The 17,595-nt window shown below is 42.1% G+C and overlaps 1 protein-coding gene across 4 annotated transcripts in view; it reads left to right on the forward strand.

The window, feature by feature from the left end:
- RNF180 (ring finger protein 180) overlaps nt 1-17,595 on the forward strand; it is a 120,983-nt gene that overhangs the window by 78,509 nt on the left and 24,879 nt on the right. For all 4 annotated transcript variants that reach the window (XM_005300976.4, XM_005300978.4, XM_065599033.1 and 1 more), the window contains exon 5: nt 13,110-13,335. In XM_005300976.4, the coding sequence (XP_005301033.2) occupies nt 13,110-13,335 (226 nt within the window). The remainder of the gene's footprint in view (nt 1-13,109; nt 13,336-17,595) is intronic.

Below are 17,595 nucleotides of genomic sequence, written 5' to 3' on the forward strand. Positions count from 1 at the left end.
TAAATGACGGTTGATATTCTGGTGGATGACAATAAGAAGATCAGATGCATTGTTTAGAATGCTGTGATTATATTTATACAGATCTGCCAAAACTGTTCCAGACATCATTTTGCACCATTTTGTTATATTTTTTCCTGACAGAATGATATATACATAGAGATCCAGCATACTGAGAGAATGCCAGAATAAATGCAAATGCTCAGCTATGATTTCAGTGCAGCAGGTCAACTGATAGACTTGCAGATTCTGAGGCCAGGAGGTACCACTGTGATCTAATCTCACATATAATACAGGCCATAGTACTTTTCAAAAATAATTCTTAGAGGATATCTATTTGAAAAACATCCTGTGTCATGACCTTAAGATTAATATACAGGCTATTTTCATGAGTACAGAATTAACATTTCAGCACAAATAGATTGTATTAGTTTTATAGTTCTTCATATAAGTGAAATGAATAGAAAAGCCTTTTTTTTTATCATGTAGCAGTACTTCTACTAGTAGAGGAAAATATATATTTTAGACAGATACATCTGAGCAATCACTGTCTATCTATTAAACCAGAGGTTCTCAAACTGTGGTTCACAAGCTCCATTCAGTGGTCTACGGATAGTTCCCTCTAAGGTGCACACCTGGCCGCACACAAGAGAATGAAGGGCCTCCCATCTAATTAGTGGAGCCACGCAGATGTGGTTCCACTAATTAGATGTTGCTTGGACCCTGGAGAAGATGCACATGTAAGGTGAGGTGGTGGCCTTGGGGGGAATAGGAGGTATGTGGGAGGGGGCAGTGGGGTGAGACGATGGGGTGGGAGGAATTTCATAGAATCATAGAATATCAGGGTTGGAAGGGACCTCAGGAGGTCATCTAGTCCAACCCTCTGCTCAAAGCAGGACCAACTAAATCATCCCAGCCTGGGCTTCGTCAAGCTTGACCTTAAAAACCTCTAAGGAAGGAGATTCCACTACCTCCCTAGGTAACCCATTCCAGTGCTTCACCACCCTCCCAGTGAACAAGTTTTTCCCAATATCCAACCTAAACCTCCCCCACTGCAATTTGAGACCATTACTCCTTGTTCTGTCATCTGCTACCACTGAGAACAGTCTAGATCCATCCTCTTTGGAACCCCCTTTCAGGTAGTTGAAAGCAGCTATCAAATCTCCCCTCATTCTTCTCTTCTGCAGACTAAACAATCCCAGTTCCCTCAGCCTCTCCTCATAAATCATGTGCTCCAGCCCCCTAATTATTTTTGTTGCCCTCCGCTGGACTCTTTCCAATTTTTCCACATCCTTCTTGTAGTGTGGGGCCCAAAACTGGACACAGTACTCCAGATGAGGCCTCACCAATGCCAAATAGAGGGGAATGATCACATCCCTCGATCTGCTGGCAATTCCCCTACTTATACAGCCCAAAATGTCGTTAGCCTTCTTGGCAACAAGGGCACACTGTTGACTCATATCCAGCTTCTCGTCCACTGTAAGCTCTAGGTCCTTTTCTGTAGAACTGCCGACTAGCCACTCGGTCCCTAGTCTGTAGCAGTGCATGGGATTCTTCCATCCTAAGTGCAGGACTCTGCACTTGTCCTTGTTGAAACTCATCAGATTTCTTTTGGCCCAATCCTCTAATTTGTCTAGGTTCCTCTGTATCCTATCCCTAACCTCCAACGTCTCTACCATTCCTCCCAGTTTAGTGTCATCTGCAAACTTGCTGAGGGTGCAGTCCATGCCATCCTCCAGATCATTAATGAAGGTATTGAACAAAACCGGCCCCAGGACCAACCCTTGGGGTACTCTGCTTGATACCGGCTGCCAACTAGACATGGAGCCATTGCTCACTACCCGTTGAGCCCGATGATCTAGCCAGGTTTCTATCCACCTTATAGTCCATTCATCCAGCCGATACTTCTTTAACTTGCTGGCAAGAATACTGTGGGAGACCGTATCAAAAGCTTTGCTAAAGTCAAGGAATTTAGGATGTGCGGGTCTGCAGCAGCCAGAGAAAAAGGCAACTTTCCCCAGCTCCAGGGCTGCGGCTGCTGGGGAGAGACCCACCCCCCTCCTTCCCAGCCCCAGCTTGGGGGCTGCCGTGGCGGGGGAGAGATCCCCTCTCCTACCCAGCCCCACTCAGGGGCTGCTGCAGTGGGAGAGAGAGGGAGAGACACCACCCCTTCCCAGCTCAGCTCAGGGGCTGCCACGGCAGGGGAGAGAGGGAGAGACCCCACTCCTTTCCAGCCCCAACTTAGAGACTGGGGGCACATCCATCGCATTAAAAAGGTAAGACTACTGTTGTTAAAATATGAGTTGTGTGCTTTTATTTGTAGAACAAAAAAATGTTTATTATTAAGGTTTTTTTTTTTATATAGCGCTTTTATCCAAAGCGCTTTACAATAGTTAGCTAATGGTACAAACAACATTTGGAAAGATCAGTAAGTGGTCCACAAAGACCCTCAGCAATTTTCAAGTGGTCCACGAAAAAAAAAAGTTTGAGAACCACTGTACTAGACCATAGTCCTGTTTGCAGAGTGAATATTACTTCGTCTATCATTTAATCTTCCTATTTAAATACATCTGCAAATCCCATCAGTATGTTTAGTACATATGTAGCTCCCAGCACAGCATCACATCAATTTGTGAAATGAAAAGGAGATATTTAATGATGAGGAGCAGTACACTGCTTCATACTGCAGCTTCTGCAAAAAAAAAAACAAAAAACCCTGTGTGTTCTCTTTGGGTGAAATTCTCACAGAGAGAGTCCATGCAAGGTTTTATGCACTATTTAAATGCTGTATCAAAGCTTTAAGTGGAAGATAGGAGCTTGTTCAGGATTCTGTTCTGGGATTAATTTCACCCTCTGTGTGAAACACTGATTGAGATTAAATTAAATTAAATTATTGGTATTAAGTATTTGCTTTACTCCTAGATGCAATGACACTGTCAATGAGTGGCCTCCTCTTGGGCACCCTCTCCTGGCTTCATGGCAGACCTCTAAGCGGCACGGTGCCTCATTTTCCCCTTTTGGTTCCTCAGTTAACTCAAAAAAGGCTTTTTTACAAGTTCAGTAGCAGCAGCCCTCCTTAGGCTCTGGTTTCTTAACTTAACTTCCAGATTTAAACACAAAAAACTTCCCTCCAGCCTTAAGCTGGACACAGCCCCAAACTGCCCTGGCGTCTCAGGGTTTTTCTACATTAGCAGTCTTCTCCCAGCCCTTCCTAGCTGGGCCTTAGCATCTTGCTCTTAGGATCTTCCCTGGAGGAGCCTCTCACTCACTGCAGACTCTCCATAGATCCCCTCTCCTCCCCACAGTTGCAGCTTCCTATTGCTCATATAATGGTATCACCTGATCCAACCCAGGTGTGCCTCTAGTAATTAGGGTTGGCTAGCCCCAGGCCTTCCAGCCATTAAGATCTGAGCCACTCTGTGACACAAACAACCCTTTGAACCTTGCCCACCCTACGGCAAGTTCTACCCAAGGGAATGATTTATTTATTTCATTGGCCTCTGTTGGTCTCACTCTGCAGCCTCTGCCTCTCTCCTTTCATCTGACTGCTTTCAGACAGAAACTGCCCTCTCTCCAAAGGTGCCTACATCTCTGCCTGTTTTGTCCACCACCATCTTTTCCTAAAGATGAAGCCTGTTTTGTCCACCACCACCAGCATATCAATTTGCCACTCACAGCCCTTCTTATCCATGGCTAACTCGTCCTTTCCTTCAGGGCAGCTGCCTGGCTTCTTTAAAAGCCGCTTGTTCCTTCTGATATCTCTCCATCAAGAAGAGCAGCCCATTAATGTCCCTTCCCAAGAGCATGGTATTGATGTCCTTTTCGCACCCAGCAGGCCTGTCCTGCCACCCTTAGATGTTTCTATGTACTAATTATGCATTCCCTTTCCTCGTTGACCATAGGGGGGTCTTGCAAATCCTGTCAACTTCTCCAATGTCAACAAGTGGCCTTCTCTCGGGTTCCCCCTGTGGCCTCAGGGTAGCCGTGCAAGCAGCCCCTCACCTCAGTTTCCCTCTTCGTTCCTCAATAAACTTTAAAAAAAGGCTTTTACAAGTCCAGTAGCAACAGTCCTCGTTAGGCTCTGTTTTATTAACTTAAAGTTCAAATTTAAACACAAAAATCTTCTCTCCATCTTAAACTGGGTACAGCCCCAAACTCCCCGATCTCTCAGTGCTTTTCTGCTTTAGCAAACTACTCTCAGACCTTCCTAGCTGGGGCACCTCCTCTGGTCTTAAGGTCTTCCCTGCAAGAGCCTTTCTCACTCACTGCAGTCTCGTTCTCACTCACCTCCCCCGGGTCTCAGAGCCTGAGCTCCAGTCCAAGCAGGATCATCTACACAGCTATTTTTAGCGCTGTAGCGAGAGCCACTCAAGCCCACGCATGTAGACCTGGGCTCTGAGACTCACTGCTACAGGTACATTCACTGAAATGTTTTAGTTGCCAACATCAGAAATAACTTTAATGGTTACCGTAACTCATTTTAAGTGCAAATTAATATTTATTTTATTAGTTTCAAAATCAAAGTCAAAATGATGAGGCTCATAGAATGATAGACACTTCCTATTTTCTTGCTATATGTAGTAGGCATAAATTCTCACACATTAATAAGGATTTGATTCTAAATACGCAGAGTATTTTTATGGCCCTTCTCTATATTAATCTTGATAATTTAATTCTTTTAATAGAAATAATACAATTTTAATTTATTTATTCAGTGAAACAGTTGCCACTAGCTTCAGGAAGAGCTGTTTTCCCAAGAGTTTTTATCGTGATAAATATAATTCTTCTAACAGCAATTTTCAGGAAAGTAATAATATCTTGAGTTGCCAGTTTAGATGTGTATTCTAAGAGGCGACAGCTCAATTAGTACATGGAAAGATCCAGAGGGATTAATCAAGCAACATAACAAAGAGTGCCTAAATAACTCCATATTTAATTACTTGGATTAAGCTGAATGTCATCATAACTTCTTAAAAAAATAAAACACATAATCTCTTTGGCAGGGGCTGCATCTTTATATGAGTACAGCATCCATCACAATGCAAGCCAATACTGATTGGGAATTCTGGGCACTACCATAATATAAATATATACAGTAGTGTTGTAGCCCTGTTTGTCCCAGTATATTAGAGAGATACGGCCCCAGCTTCTGTTGGTGAGAGAAACCAGCTTTGGAGGTTACTCGGAGCTCTTCTTCAAGTCCTGGAAATGTACTCAAGACTGTCACCATTAAATAAAAGGTGGAATAGATTGTTTAGCCTTAGTAGTTAACACATATTTCAAAGGACCATTCAAGATGACACCTCTCCAGTCCAGTCATAGGGGGGAAAGGGAAAAACTATGATCAACATTCCCCACAACACACCTTTCGAGATCCATGTGTACTATACATGCCTATTACAACATGTGGTGCACTCAATGGCCCAATAACAACTATGTGGGTGAAACAAGACAATCACTATGCTCTCAACTGAACTCACACAGAAAAATGATAAAAGAGGGAAAATACCATATCACCTGTAGTTGAACACTTTTTACAAAGCAGTCACTCTATATCTGAATTTTCAGTCCTCATCGTCAAAGGAAACCTGCACAACATCTTAAAAGACGAACCTACGAGTTTAAATTCATAACTTTCCAAGATACTAAAAATCATGGGCTGAATAGAGACACTGGATTTATAGTTTATAACAACAATCTATACCCCATTTAAACAGGCCCCTTCCCCAGCCTTTTTCCCCTTTCTTACCTATGACTGGAGGGATGTTAATGGGCTACTTTACCTTGGATGTTAATGGGCCACTTTACTTTGAATGCTCCCTTGAAATATGTGTTAACTACTTATGCTAAACAATCTATTCTATCTAGTTGTGACACTCTGATAATCTTGAAGCTTGGCCGTTAAAATATATTGCCTCACCCACCTTGTAGCTCTCTAATAAAAATAAATACATTATGTGATTGGGCTTACAGTAATTTTTTTAATCAATGCCAGGTGTGCATAAAGGAGGGCAAGAAATAGGTAAATATGTTGTCTACTCCTTTATTAGTCTTCATGGATGTTGTGTTTCATTTGTTCCACAAAACAGTGCTTTATTCTTTAAAATAATATTAGACTGAATGAAATTGATTTTTTTTCTTGTATCAAACCGTAATAATGGGTTTAAATTTTCTTGAAGTAATCCAGTCATGTCTTCAGATACTATTTTCACTGAAAATAGATTGTTAATGATAGACTCACTTAACTGATACTTTAAATAGTATATGGCAGTAACAGATCATTGGGGTTATCACATTTCCTGCAGCTCTAATGAAGCTTTAAATTAAAAATTTTGAAATGTTTTTTTCCCAAATGATTATAATTAATTATTTTGATGGGAAGAGTTAGAACTTCACTGAGAATGTAAAAATGACACCGTTCCCTAAACAATCAGAAAACAGACCTGCACTTACCAAATGCTTTTTCAGTGTGAAGTATCTCACTTCCTTGCAACAGTTTTAGATAGCTGTTTGGGGAATAAGAGAGCTAGAATAAGATACTGACTGTAATCCATCCCAATGTGCATCTACTGCTACTGCTGTTGCCGGCACAGGGGCCCGAGGACAGCAACAGTGAGGTTCATTGCCCGGAGTGCTTCGCGCCAATAAACATACCGGGGTGGAGAAACAATCAAAGTTTATTTGAGATCTCAAAGTGGTGCAAGGAGACAGGCAAGTCTCAAATCGAGCACACCAGCAAAAACAGTTTCTCTCTTCTTTATACATTTTACAACTAAGCCCCTCCTCTCTCCCCCTTCCTACCACCCCCCCTACTCCCCCTCCCCTCTCTACCGAAGGCATGTTTATACATTTAAGCAACTAAATCATTCTAGGGCTATAAATCTAGCTTGTTAGTAACTTCTCTGTAAACAGTTATTTGGTTCTGTTTGCCCTTAGTTTATTACCCCTTCCCGAGCTAGAAACATGCCAACCTCATCATTATTGTTTGGTACCTGAAATGAACAAGGTCGTAATTGCTAACTAGCTGTTTACACATTCCAATTCCTGTCCTTGGTTGTTGAGGCCGATTAGAGTTAAACATGGAAGAACTCTGGCTCAGGCAGGCATAGTAACCCCAACACTGCCATGTAGAGGCTCTGTGAACCTTCTGGGCTGCACAGTATGTATGCTGATCCCTCTTTTAAGGCAGGACTTCCACCTCAAATTTATTCATATAATGCTATTGTGGCCTGATGATGTAGTTGCCCAAGCATGTCTATATCAGGTCAATTACTTTAACACAGAACTGACAACATGCTCATTATGTCTTTGATGTCCTATAACAAGGCAGGTTCTTCTCTAGCTGAGAGAAATGATCTTTAAATGCAGTTTTAGTGTAAGACATTCATAGATGTTTAAAGCCCAAAGGTCCCATTATGATAATCCAGTATGAAATCCTATGGGGTGATCATTGTGGAAGCACTTGCAGGACTAGAATGTGGGACTACAGAGATCTGAGGCAGCCAATGCTTCCGCATGATCATCAGGAGCTCAGGCTATATTTCTGTTGGGGGACTCTGTGAAGCTAGATATTGCAGGAAGTAGTGCACTGTGAGGTTTGAGTGGTGGCCCCCTGCAGCACACTAATTGGCCCATGCCAGTAAAAAAACAGGAAGTCATTACAGGGAGCTGTCTGAGAAATGATGCAAATCATCTGCTTGCTTCTGCTCCAAACCTTGCCTTTCTGTGAACCTTAGACTCCAGCTCCTGTCCCCGGTTTGTCCCAGAGTCTGCTACTACTTGCTTCCTGTCCGTAACCAGGTGCTTGACCCTGACTTCCTGGTATCCTGACCGAGCTCTTTTAAATGTCGACACGTTTTATATTGATATGATCTTATTTTAGTTGTTAAGCATTTTACGAGTTTCAGTTTGAGTGTTTACCCAACGTATTTATTGTTGCCTTTTTTCTTCCCTATAAGAGATTAATCAAAAGTTTGTGCACACTACACATAATTAATCATTGGCTCAGAAACTGTGGTCTGAAGTATTTCATCATTTTAGATGACCAATCCCATTGCCTATAGCTTCTTCTAAATATGAAAACAAGAAAAAAGAAGATATGGCATCTGCTTTAAACAATAGTTATCTGTAGAAGAAGGTAGCATTTTAGTTGGTTTTTTCCCATGAGCAATTTATCCAGCACAAGCTGAAGCAGAAAAGCCTGAAAGGAGGACATGGCTCCTGGCAATCGGTAACTCCTGAGAGCTGCTTAAGCTACTTTGCTCTGCTCTGAAGTTTGTAACTTGTTTTTGGATTTTAGTGAGAGTGGCCGTATAGGGAGAAATTTAGAGTGCAAGTAGCATAGAGTGAATTAACTTATAATATAGATATGTAGGCCAGAGGCATTGGCCTCTCTGCTCATCTCTGATCTATAGGTTTTAAGCTTAAGTTTGCCAGAAGCCTGCGAAAAAGAAGGTCTGCACTGAATATACTTGTCAACCAAAACAGTGCCTGAAGGTACACAAACCTCAAAGGGCCTCTTGGCCTAATTTGGAAGAACTTGAAGACGAGCTCTGTGTAGCTCAAAAGCTTGTCTCTCTCACCAACAGAAGTTGGTCCAATAAAAGATATTACCTCACCCACTTTGTTGTTCTGATAAAATGTGTGTTTTATATTTAAGGGTTTGAATGCTTACATGTTGAGCTATCCCTTTTGTTGTTAATTTAAAGTGAGACAGCCTTTTTACTTGCACAATTAAAAATCCAATTCCAAAATGCTAATCTTACATTAATTAGATGGGAGGGTGGGTGCACTCTGTTGTATCAGCTTTTGGTAAATACAAAGCCTACAGGATAGGAGCCTAGAAATAAATAAACGGTACTGACTTTCTCCTCCTTGTGTTATCAGTCACTCACCATTTCAGGACAATTTATTGACATAAATATCATGAAATAGTAAATTAGCTACCAGTCAGGCTTGGAGCGGTGCTTGCGTTGCCCAAAACATATGCAGGTATCTTTAGGCATTTGTGCCTCTGTTTCAAAAGTGACTTATGTGGAACACATTCTCTAATGTCTATTTTACTCCAAGGCCATTTAAAATATTCTAACTTTGATCATTAATTTTTGCTAGGTTAGTATTTTTTCCAAATAAATTTTGCATGTTTTCTGCAGTTTTAATTTGGAACATGTATTTTTGCAAGATGATTTTAAAAGTTTAGTACTGATTTTTGTCTTCCCTTTTTTATTTCCCGCTGAACATGGACATTTTTTGAATTTACTCAGTACATTCTAAGCTGGTCAAATGTATTTTTTTAAATAAGTCACTTAAGAGGGAGTGATTTTGCTATTTTGGGATAAATGTTTTTGTGGGACTTATTGTATAGTTTACCTCTTTGGTTTCAATTACTTGGTTGTAAGTATTATCCCTCTACCAGTATTTCCTAAATCTGGTACTCCACCTCAGACCTCTCCTCCTTCATTCAGCCCCTCATTTTCAGTGGTCTTTCTATCATTTCTACCTGGATGTCCAGCTGCCAATTCAGGCTGAACATGGTGTACACAAAACTCCTCCACCATCCAGCTGTCCCCACTCCCTTCTCTGTCACTCTATCTATCTTGGTACCATCCTTCCAGTTACCCAGCTTTACAATCTCATTCTAGACTCCTCTCTCCCATGCTTAACCTCCTGGTTTCTCCATCTGCATTTAAATGTATCCTTTCATCTCCATTTCTGTTTCTGGGGGACGTAGTGGATAGAGCACTGGACTGGGACTCAGGAATCCTGAGTTCTCTTACCAGCTCTGCTACTCACCTTTTGGATGATCTTGGAAAAGTCACTTTTTTCTGTGTCTAAGTTTCCCCATCTGTAAAATGGGACTAATGCTACTTACTTCTGTTTATAAAATGTTTTGAGATCTCGGGATCAAAAGTGCTATATAAGGCTTGAATATTATTAATGCTTTGGATACTGTCACAGGCTGGCTGGCCCTTTAAGTCAAGTCAGGTTCAGCCTTGCCTATGACCAAACAACTGAGGGTGATGGAGACCTAATTATAATGACTACCCCTACCGGTGGGGACTAGAGAGCAAGAAACTGAACTGTGAACTCAGTCTAGGGGATAAGAGACTCAGGAGAGAGGAGCAAGGGGAGGGATATCTCTGGGAAGGGCCTGGGAAAGTCAGGTTGGAAGAGATACAGGGAAGGACTTGAGATGAGGCCTGTAAGGAGCAGGGAGACCCCTGGGGCAAACTGCTGGAGTCCCTGGGGAAGGGCAGCAGTGGGGGAATCCTGCTGGGGAAGAAGCAGTGTAGGAGGAAATCGTTAAGGCCCAGGAGTAAGGGGCAAAAACAGAAGACTTTAGAGTAGTACAAGAGGGGAAGAAGAACTATTAGTTTAGCTATTTATTTGGACTTACAGTTGGATCTTTTGTTACCCAGGAAGGGAATTGAACTTTGAATTTGCAAGGGCACTGGGAGGACTGCAAAAGTGAGGACCCAGGTAAGCAACCAAAATGGTCCAAATTTGAGTGGTGGTGTGACCTTATGTGGCAGGTTGCAATGCCAATCACTCAGATTTGTCCCGGCATCTCATTTGTAAGGATGGAAGGGTGGCAAGGCCAAATCTGCATTAGTTTAAGCCTTGTGACTTGGTGCAAAGGGCCCCAGTGCCATTCACTGAGTTTGGCCTGGACACCCCTCTGTCATGCCAGAAGGGAAGGAACTCTGCCATTATGCCACTCAGCTCCAGTCAGGAGTCAACGGGGTTCTGCCCCCCCATTGCTCCCCTGCTGAGTTCAGTGCTCAAAAGTGAGAGGTATGGCCCCCCTCTTTAAAAAGTGGGGTGGCAATGGCCCTTACCTCTCTGCCCCTGTTGCCCATGCCTGGCCAGAGCGCCAGGCCATGGAAGACTTGGGTAGAGATGCGCTATTTCTGGGCTATGGCAGTGACCACCAAGGAGTGCTGGAGCAAAATCCCCTGCAATGCTGTATCCAGGCATGAGAAGGGTGCACTAGTGGTGACATGTTCCTATCATTGGCATTCTTACCTTGCCCCTCTTTTACATCCATAGTGTTCTACAAGCAGCTGTCATATTTCATGCATATTGTAAACTCTTTAAAGCTGGGACAGTCATCTGATTTACACTTGTAAAGCACTCTGTGCAGTGCTGATCTTGATTGGAGCATCTGGGTATTGCCGTAATTACAAATAATGAACAATAATAATAGTTCAGCTTGAGACTTCGGTTATAATAGTTCAACAGTTCAACTGTAAACTTCTACTTAGCTCTCATTCAAATTATGTTGCACCAATTTCTTTACTGTATGTTGGCAATTCCCTGTGCTTTTGACTTTGTACTTCCATCTTGTGCAGGGTGTGTGTAGGTAAGTAGGCAGGGTTTGTAGGTCTTTTACAAAGGGTGTATAAGGCTGTAAAAAAGTGAACTTACTGTCCTGATCCACTAAATTAAATTACTCCTAAATAGGGTCTCACTGCACATTAGCGATACTTCCATCTTACTAGTTGCAGTGGGCTCTGGGATTTCCCTGCATGCACATGTTATAAAGATTCCAAACCTTCCTGGGAACCTCCCATTACTCTGGGGTCTTCCAAGTCATTTTGCCTTCAGTTTGCTGAACTCCTTAATTGATCCACACAACATTTCTAACTTGCAGGTAGTCAGACAATCTCTACCCTTCTCCCCCAATATCTCTCCTTTTCTCCCAAAACTCATATCCGCTCCTGGGACACAGGGCCGGCTCTAGGATTTTTGCCACCCCAAGCAAAATCAATTTTGGCCGCCCCCCCCAAACACCGTTTTTTTTCTTACCCCACCCCCCGGCCCCGCCTCAACTCCGCCCCTTCCCCAAATCCCCAGCCCTGCCTCCTCCCCCCAGGCTCTCAAGCCTGGGAGGGAGGGGGAGCAGCGGCGCAAGAATCAGCTGTTTCGAGCGCTGCGGCCACTCGGGATCTCCCCCTCCCTTCCAGGTTTGAGAGCCTGGGAGGGAGGGCGAGCAGCAGTGTGCGAGCGGCGGCTACAGCAGAGGTGAGCTAGGGCGGCCGGGGCACATTTTTAGGGGCGGCAGGGGCGGCATTCTGGCGCCGGCCATGCCGGCCCTAAAAATGTGCCGCCCCCAAGCACCAGCTTGTTTTGCTGGTGCCTAGAGCTGGCCCTGCTGGGACAGCAGAGGGTTGACTTTTTTCCAGTTCTCTGGGCTTCATAGTAGATTTTGTTCATGGGTTGTCACATGGCTGACTTGTGGTTTTCCTCACTGCCACAGTGCTGCTAAAGCTGAGCCATTTCTGTCTTCTACTAAACACCAGTGCTACTTCATTGCTTCTCTTGTCCAGCTTGTCTTCAGACTTTGTAAAGGGGCAGCCCTATAGTGAGGGCTCCTTAATTGTTAAATTTCCACAGTAGTTCAGAGACAAGGGAAATGCTAATGGATAGGCCCCCATTACTGGGGGGGCTGAGGCACAGGTCCCATTTCTGAGCAAGAATGAAAGGTTGTCTGAGGCTAGTACTTGGCATAAGGGTGTAACGCTTTAGTGCTCATGCAATCTGCAAACCATATGGAAGGACCAGGTTGGTCCTCCTACAAGTAGATTAGCTTATGAAAATACAGAGCAACTGGTTTTGGCAAAACCATGCACTTGCCAAAAATTTTGAGTCATTATCCTTGCTGGAGCATGCCTTCCACAAATGGACAATGTTTTTTCAAAGGCAGAAGAAATGCATATAGTGTTATGTTTTTTATGGTTTCTAAATTTTTGTGTTAAACTTAGCAGCTCTTTATTGTTATAAAATTACCGAGAAAATATTAAGATTTATAGGAAAGGCAGGAATCTGTAAATTGCTATATTTTTATCCAGTTTTTTGGTTCCATGTTTCTCTTTACTTTTAGGCTCCCAGGTCTGATGTCCATAATTGTTTCCCTCAATATGCTTGTTGTAAGAGGCATTTCTGTCACTTGAGGATGGTTCATTATCTCTTTGAAAGAATTATGTATTAACCATTGGGAATCATACCTTTATTCCTTAGATATAATAGAAGACCACCTTCCCTCCTACTTGACTGGTCTGAAAGTTTTAAACTGAGCTGTGAAGAGATTTTTCTTTTCTTTTTCCTTGCAGACTCTGAATGATAACCTGAATACAGATGACGAGCATGAACAAAGAGGAGATAAAGAAAGCTACCTCTGTGCAGTGTGCTTGGATGTTTATTTCAATCCGTATATGTGCTATCCATGCCACCACATCTTTTGTGAACCTTGCTTGCGGATGCTTGCCAAAGACAACCCAACCAACACTCCGTGTCCACTGTGCCGTACTATAATTGCCAGAGTCTTTTTCCAAACAGGTATAAAAATGAAACTTTTTTAAATATAGAAAACACTTGTAACTTTTCCTTTTCCCAGTTTTGGTCTGAATAAATATGCATTTAAAAATATAGCAAGAGCCCTGCTAACAATATACAGTCAGCTAAATTCTGTTGTCATGTATAAATAATAATGTACATTTCGATAAATCCAGAATAAGTATATTCAGAGCAGAATTTGGCCCACTGACACACATATGACTCCATAGTTAAGAGTGCATTGAGATTTGTTTGCATTTGAAGTGTGACTAAAATCCCTCTATTTCAGACTTTAGTGGGTGCATTAAATTTCCAGGTTTGGTGCAATAACTCTTCCTGTACATTCCTTCTTAAATATTTATTAGCTTTTGCAGAGGAAACACTTTTAAAATGTTTCCTTTTTGAAATTTACCCTTGACGTCTCTTGTTTCTTTGGCTCAGTGTAACTTAACAACCACAAACTCCAAACTTTATACTTGCACGCATTGTCAGAATATGTCCCTAAAAGGCAACATTTCAAATTTTACACTTAATCACAAAAATAATTATTTCTCTATTCATCTTAAACTAATTTCATCATAGACTAAAATAAAACCTGACAGAACTGTCAAGGTCCACCATCTAATTCTGTTCTTAGACCCAGATACTCAAAGGTAGTTAGATGCCTAACTCCTATTTTGCATATAGATGCCTAACTCCCATTTTGCACCTTGGAGGATCTGAGCCTTAGACACTGGCCAGCCTGCCCCCCAGACTCCTGAGCTCTGCTCTTCTGACTCTATAGAGCTTGGGAGGGAAGGTGAATTGTAGTTGTTCAAGGTGAACAGGGATATGGGGAAAGTAAGGGGTGAGTAGTACTATGTGAAATGAGTGAGGTCTTTGGCGGGGGGGGAAGGTGGGGCAAAATTGCAAATTCAGATATTTTAAAAGGCGCACTCAAACGAGGAGGAATAGCTCAGTGGTTTGAGCATTGGCCTGCTAAACCCAGGGTTATGAGTTCAATCCTTGAGGGGGCCATTTAGGGATCTTGGTCCTGCTAGTGAAGGCAGGGGGCTGGACTCAATGACCTTTCAGGGTCCCTTCCAGTTCTATGAGATAGGTATATTTCCCTATATTATATTATATTAGTAGGTAAAATTCACTTGTGATATGGGGGCAAGGCCCTCTGGACCACTTAAGCCCTGCATAGAGGATGCACAGATCAGTGCAGCCAGAGAGATCATACAGGCGTGCCTGTATATTCCTTGCATGATGCAGAAAGGGTCTCTGCACCAACCCCACATAGGCTGGTAGGGGTGTAATGGCATCAGGACAGAGATTCAATGCTTATGCAGAATGAGTGCCTCTAACACCCTTTGCGTACGGTGCATAAAGGCTGCAATCCCTCCACACTCAACATGTATAAAGCTTGATAATCTTTTGGCTTTACAAAGATGGAGTGGATTTCATCCATGGTGCATAAGGGTGTTGGCATAAGAAGTTATCTGTGTAGAGAGGAGAAGCTCTTCCCCAAAGTATGCTATAATAAAGTATCATGGAGAAAACCTGAATAAATGCTAAAATGTAGTTGCCAAAATGTTAAAACTTTTTGAGGTACAGTATGTATGTAATTTCTTACAAGTGAAATACTTGCAACATTTTATTTTTGTAATTGTGTCTTATTTCAATATGTGGTTTTATAAAAGTAAAAAATTTGACTTCATATGTGTGGCCACACTGTAATACAACCTCAAGAACAGGAAGGCACAACAAGCTTATGAGATGGGATTAGTATGAATAATTTTAATGGAGGAATTTTGTAGTCTGTGTAATTCATATACTGTTAGTGTGATATCACTTACCGGCTCACTTGAAAACACAAAAATCTAGTTTGCCTTGTTATAGTATAAAAGTACTAAGGAACATGTATTATAGTTGCCAGTTCATTATATGTTGAGTAAGTGTTAAATCAACAAAGAAATATTGATGTTACAATATCCATAGGGGAATTAATAAATCAATACATATGGGGAAATGAGTGGTGCCAGACTAATCTGAAGGATACATCTCATGGGAGATTCCTTAAGACTTTTAAAAGCTATGTTAAAAAGTTATTGCTGCTATAAATCTATGCAGACTACTGAAGAATTTGCCATTTTTTATATTTTACGCTAATACTACTGACTGGAAACCTGATTTCCCCTACTACAGTATTATGTATTCTGAATAGTACTTTCTGCAAGTGTCTTTTAGTATAATTCATTTTGTTTTAAAAAGCCCTCTTCAGAAACAGCTAGGGAGGTGCTCAGAAATTCACTTTTTTCCTGTGCAGTTTTAAATACTAACCATAACTGAAAGTTGCATGTCACAAGGCAAGAGAGGTGTAGGTAAATGTTCAAATCCACCTTGCTACATTACTCAGTGTTCCATATCTAGGCACCTAAATAAAAGTGATTTTTAGAGGTGCAGAGTTCCTGCAGCTGGAGCCAATGGGAGTTGTTGGTGCTAATCTCCTCTGAAAATCAAGCAACTTTTAGATATCCCTAAATATGGATTTAGATGCCTAATTTTGAGTAACAAAGTTGAAATGTTTTGGCTAATGTTACTCCTGAGGGAATTCTGTATCACTGCGCGTGTGCAGAATTCATGGCCCTGAAGATTTCTTTGCTTACCTGAAGAAAAATTATTTCTGATGGGGAATCATGGAATCACAGAATATCAGGGTTGGAAGGGACCTCGGGAGGTCATCTAGTCCAACCCGCTGCTCAAAGCAGGACCAATCCCCAACTAAATCATCCCAGCCAGGGCTTCATCAAGCCTGACCTTAAAAATCTAAGGAAGGAGATTTCACCACCTCCCTAGGTAACCCATTCCAGTGCTTCTCCACCCTACTACTGAAAAAGGTTTTTTCTAGTATCCAACCTAAACCTCCCCCACTGCAACTTGAGACCATTACTCCTTGTTCTGTCGAAGGGAAGCAGCAAGAGCGGTCATGCACCCACTCCCTGGCAGTGCAGACAGGTCGGTTTGAGCACCCAGAGTAGCCAGTAGAGACATAAATCACTGCCTTGGGGGGCGGGGCTGGGTAGTCGTGTGAGAGAGAGAGAGAGAGAGACACTCTGTCCCTCTCACTATTGCAGCACCCTTGGCGCGGAGGAGCAGGGCTTTAGGGTATTTCTCAAGAGGTAGGCTTGGGGCAGGCTCTGTTCCCTCAGGCAGAGGAGAATGTAGCAGCCTGCCTACTTAGTGAATTGTTCCCATTGTTCTTAGTGAATTCCCCCAGAGTATAAAACAGGTATAAAATTGTAAGGCTCCTTTACATTGCGAGAGTGGTGTAAATGAGCCTTATTGTAAAGGACAGTGCGGCCTTATAAATGCTTATGGTACTTTAGTGATTAGAACTGGTCTAAATTTTTGAAAATTTCCTATCAAAATGTGCTCCATGAACTTTTTGCTACTGACCTTTTTGGAGATGGTCAGTAGCCAGTATAAATTGTGAGTTTGAGTCCCCAGCCCTCACTTGCTCTTCAGTTGCTTATGATGTAACACTAAGCATATGGCTGCATATATTTGTTGACTAATGATTAGAAGTAAAGGGTCAGTACTAGCTACATTACTATTAGACAGGGGGGGGGTTGGTAATTTCCTCCAGTGCTCCCCACACACATTCTCCATCCACTGTATTGTAGTTTAAATAAATTGCCAAAATAATTTAAACTAGCTGGATTAGATTGCATTTTTTTGACAAAAAAAATGCAGAATTTAAAATATTGTGTGCAGAATTTTTAATTTTTTGGTGCAGAATTCCCCCAGGAGTATAATGTGTATTGTCTAGTAGGAGGAAAATGTATTCAGTTAGTATGTAAAACTTTTGCATACATTGAAAATCATTAGTGAAGACATATGTGGGTTGTTCATGCTATAAATTGTCAATAATTTATATAGGGCCAAATCTGGCCCCTTCCTCCTCGTTAGTGGAGGTTTCTAGGGATGGTGAAAGGATTTGGGGATTTCTGTACCCTGTGGGTGCCATGATAGTTAACTCTAGGGGACACTGCATCCTTGCACAGTAGAATTTATAGTAGCAAGCTTGGGGATGAGTGGGAACAAGGCCAATGAATCTTCTGATTATGCAAATCCACTGACCTTTATCTTCAATAGCAAGGGCTACTGCAGCCCTAGCCTTCCTCCCTAGTCTTTTTGAAAACTGCCTACACCAAGCTCAGCTTTCTGTGCTTCAGCACAGAGGAAAAGATTTGGCCTTTAAAAGTTTCAGAAAGCATC

The sequence above is a fragment of the Chrysemys picta genome, chromosome 6, assembly GCF_011386835.1.
Source record: "Chrysemys picta bellii isolate R12L10 chromosome 6, ASM1138683v2, whole genome shotgun sequence".
In the NCBI taxonomy this organism is placed as follows: domain Eukaryota; kingdom Metazoa; phylum Chordata; order Testudines; family Emydidae; genus Chrysemys; species Chrysemys picta.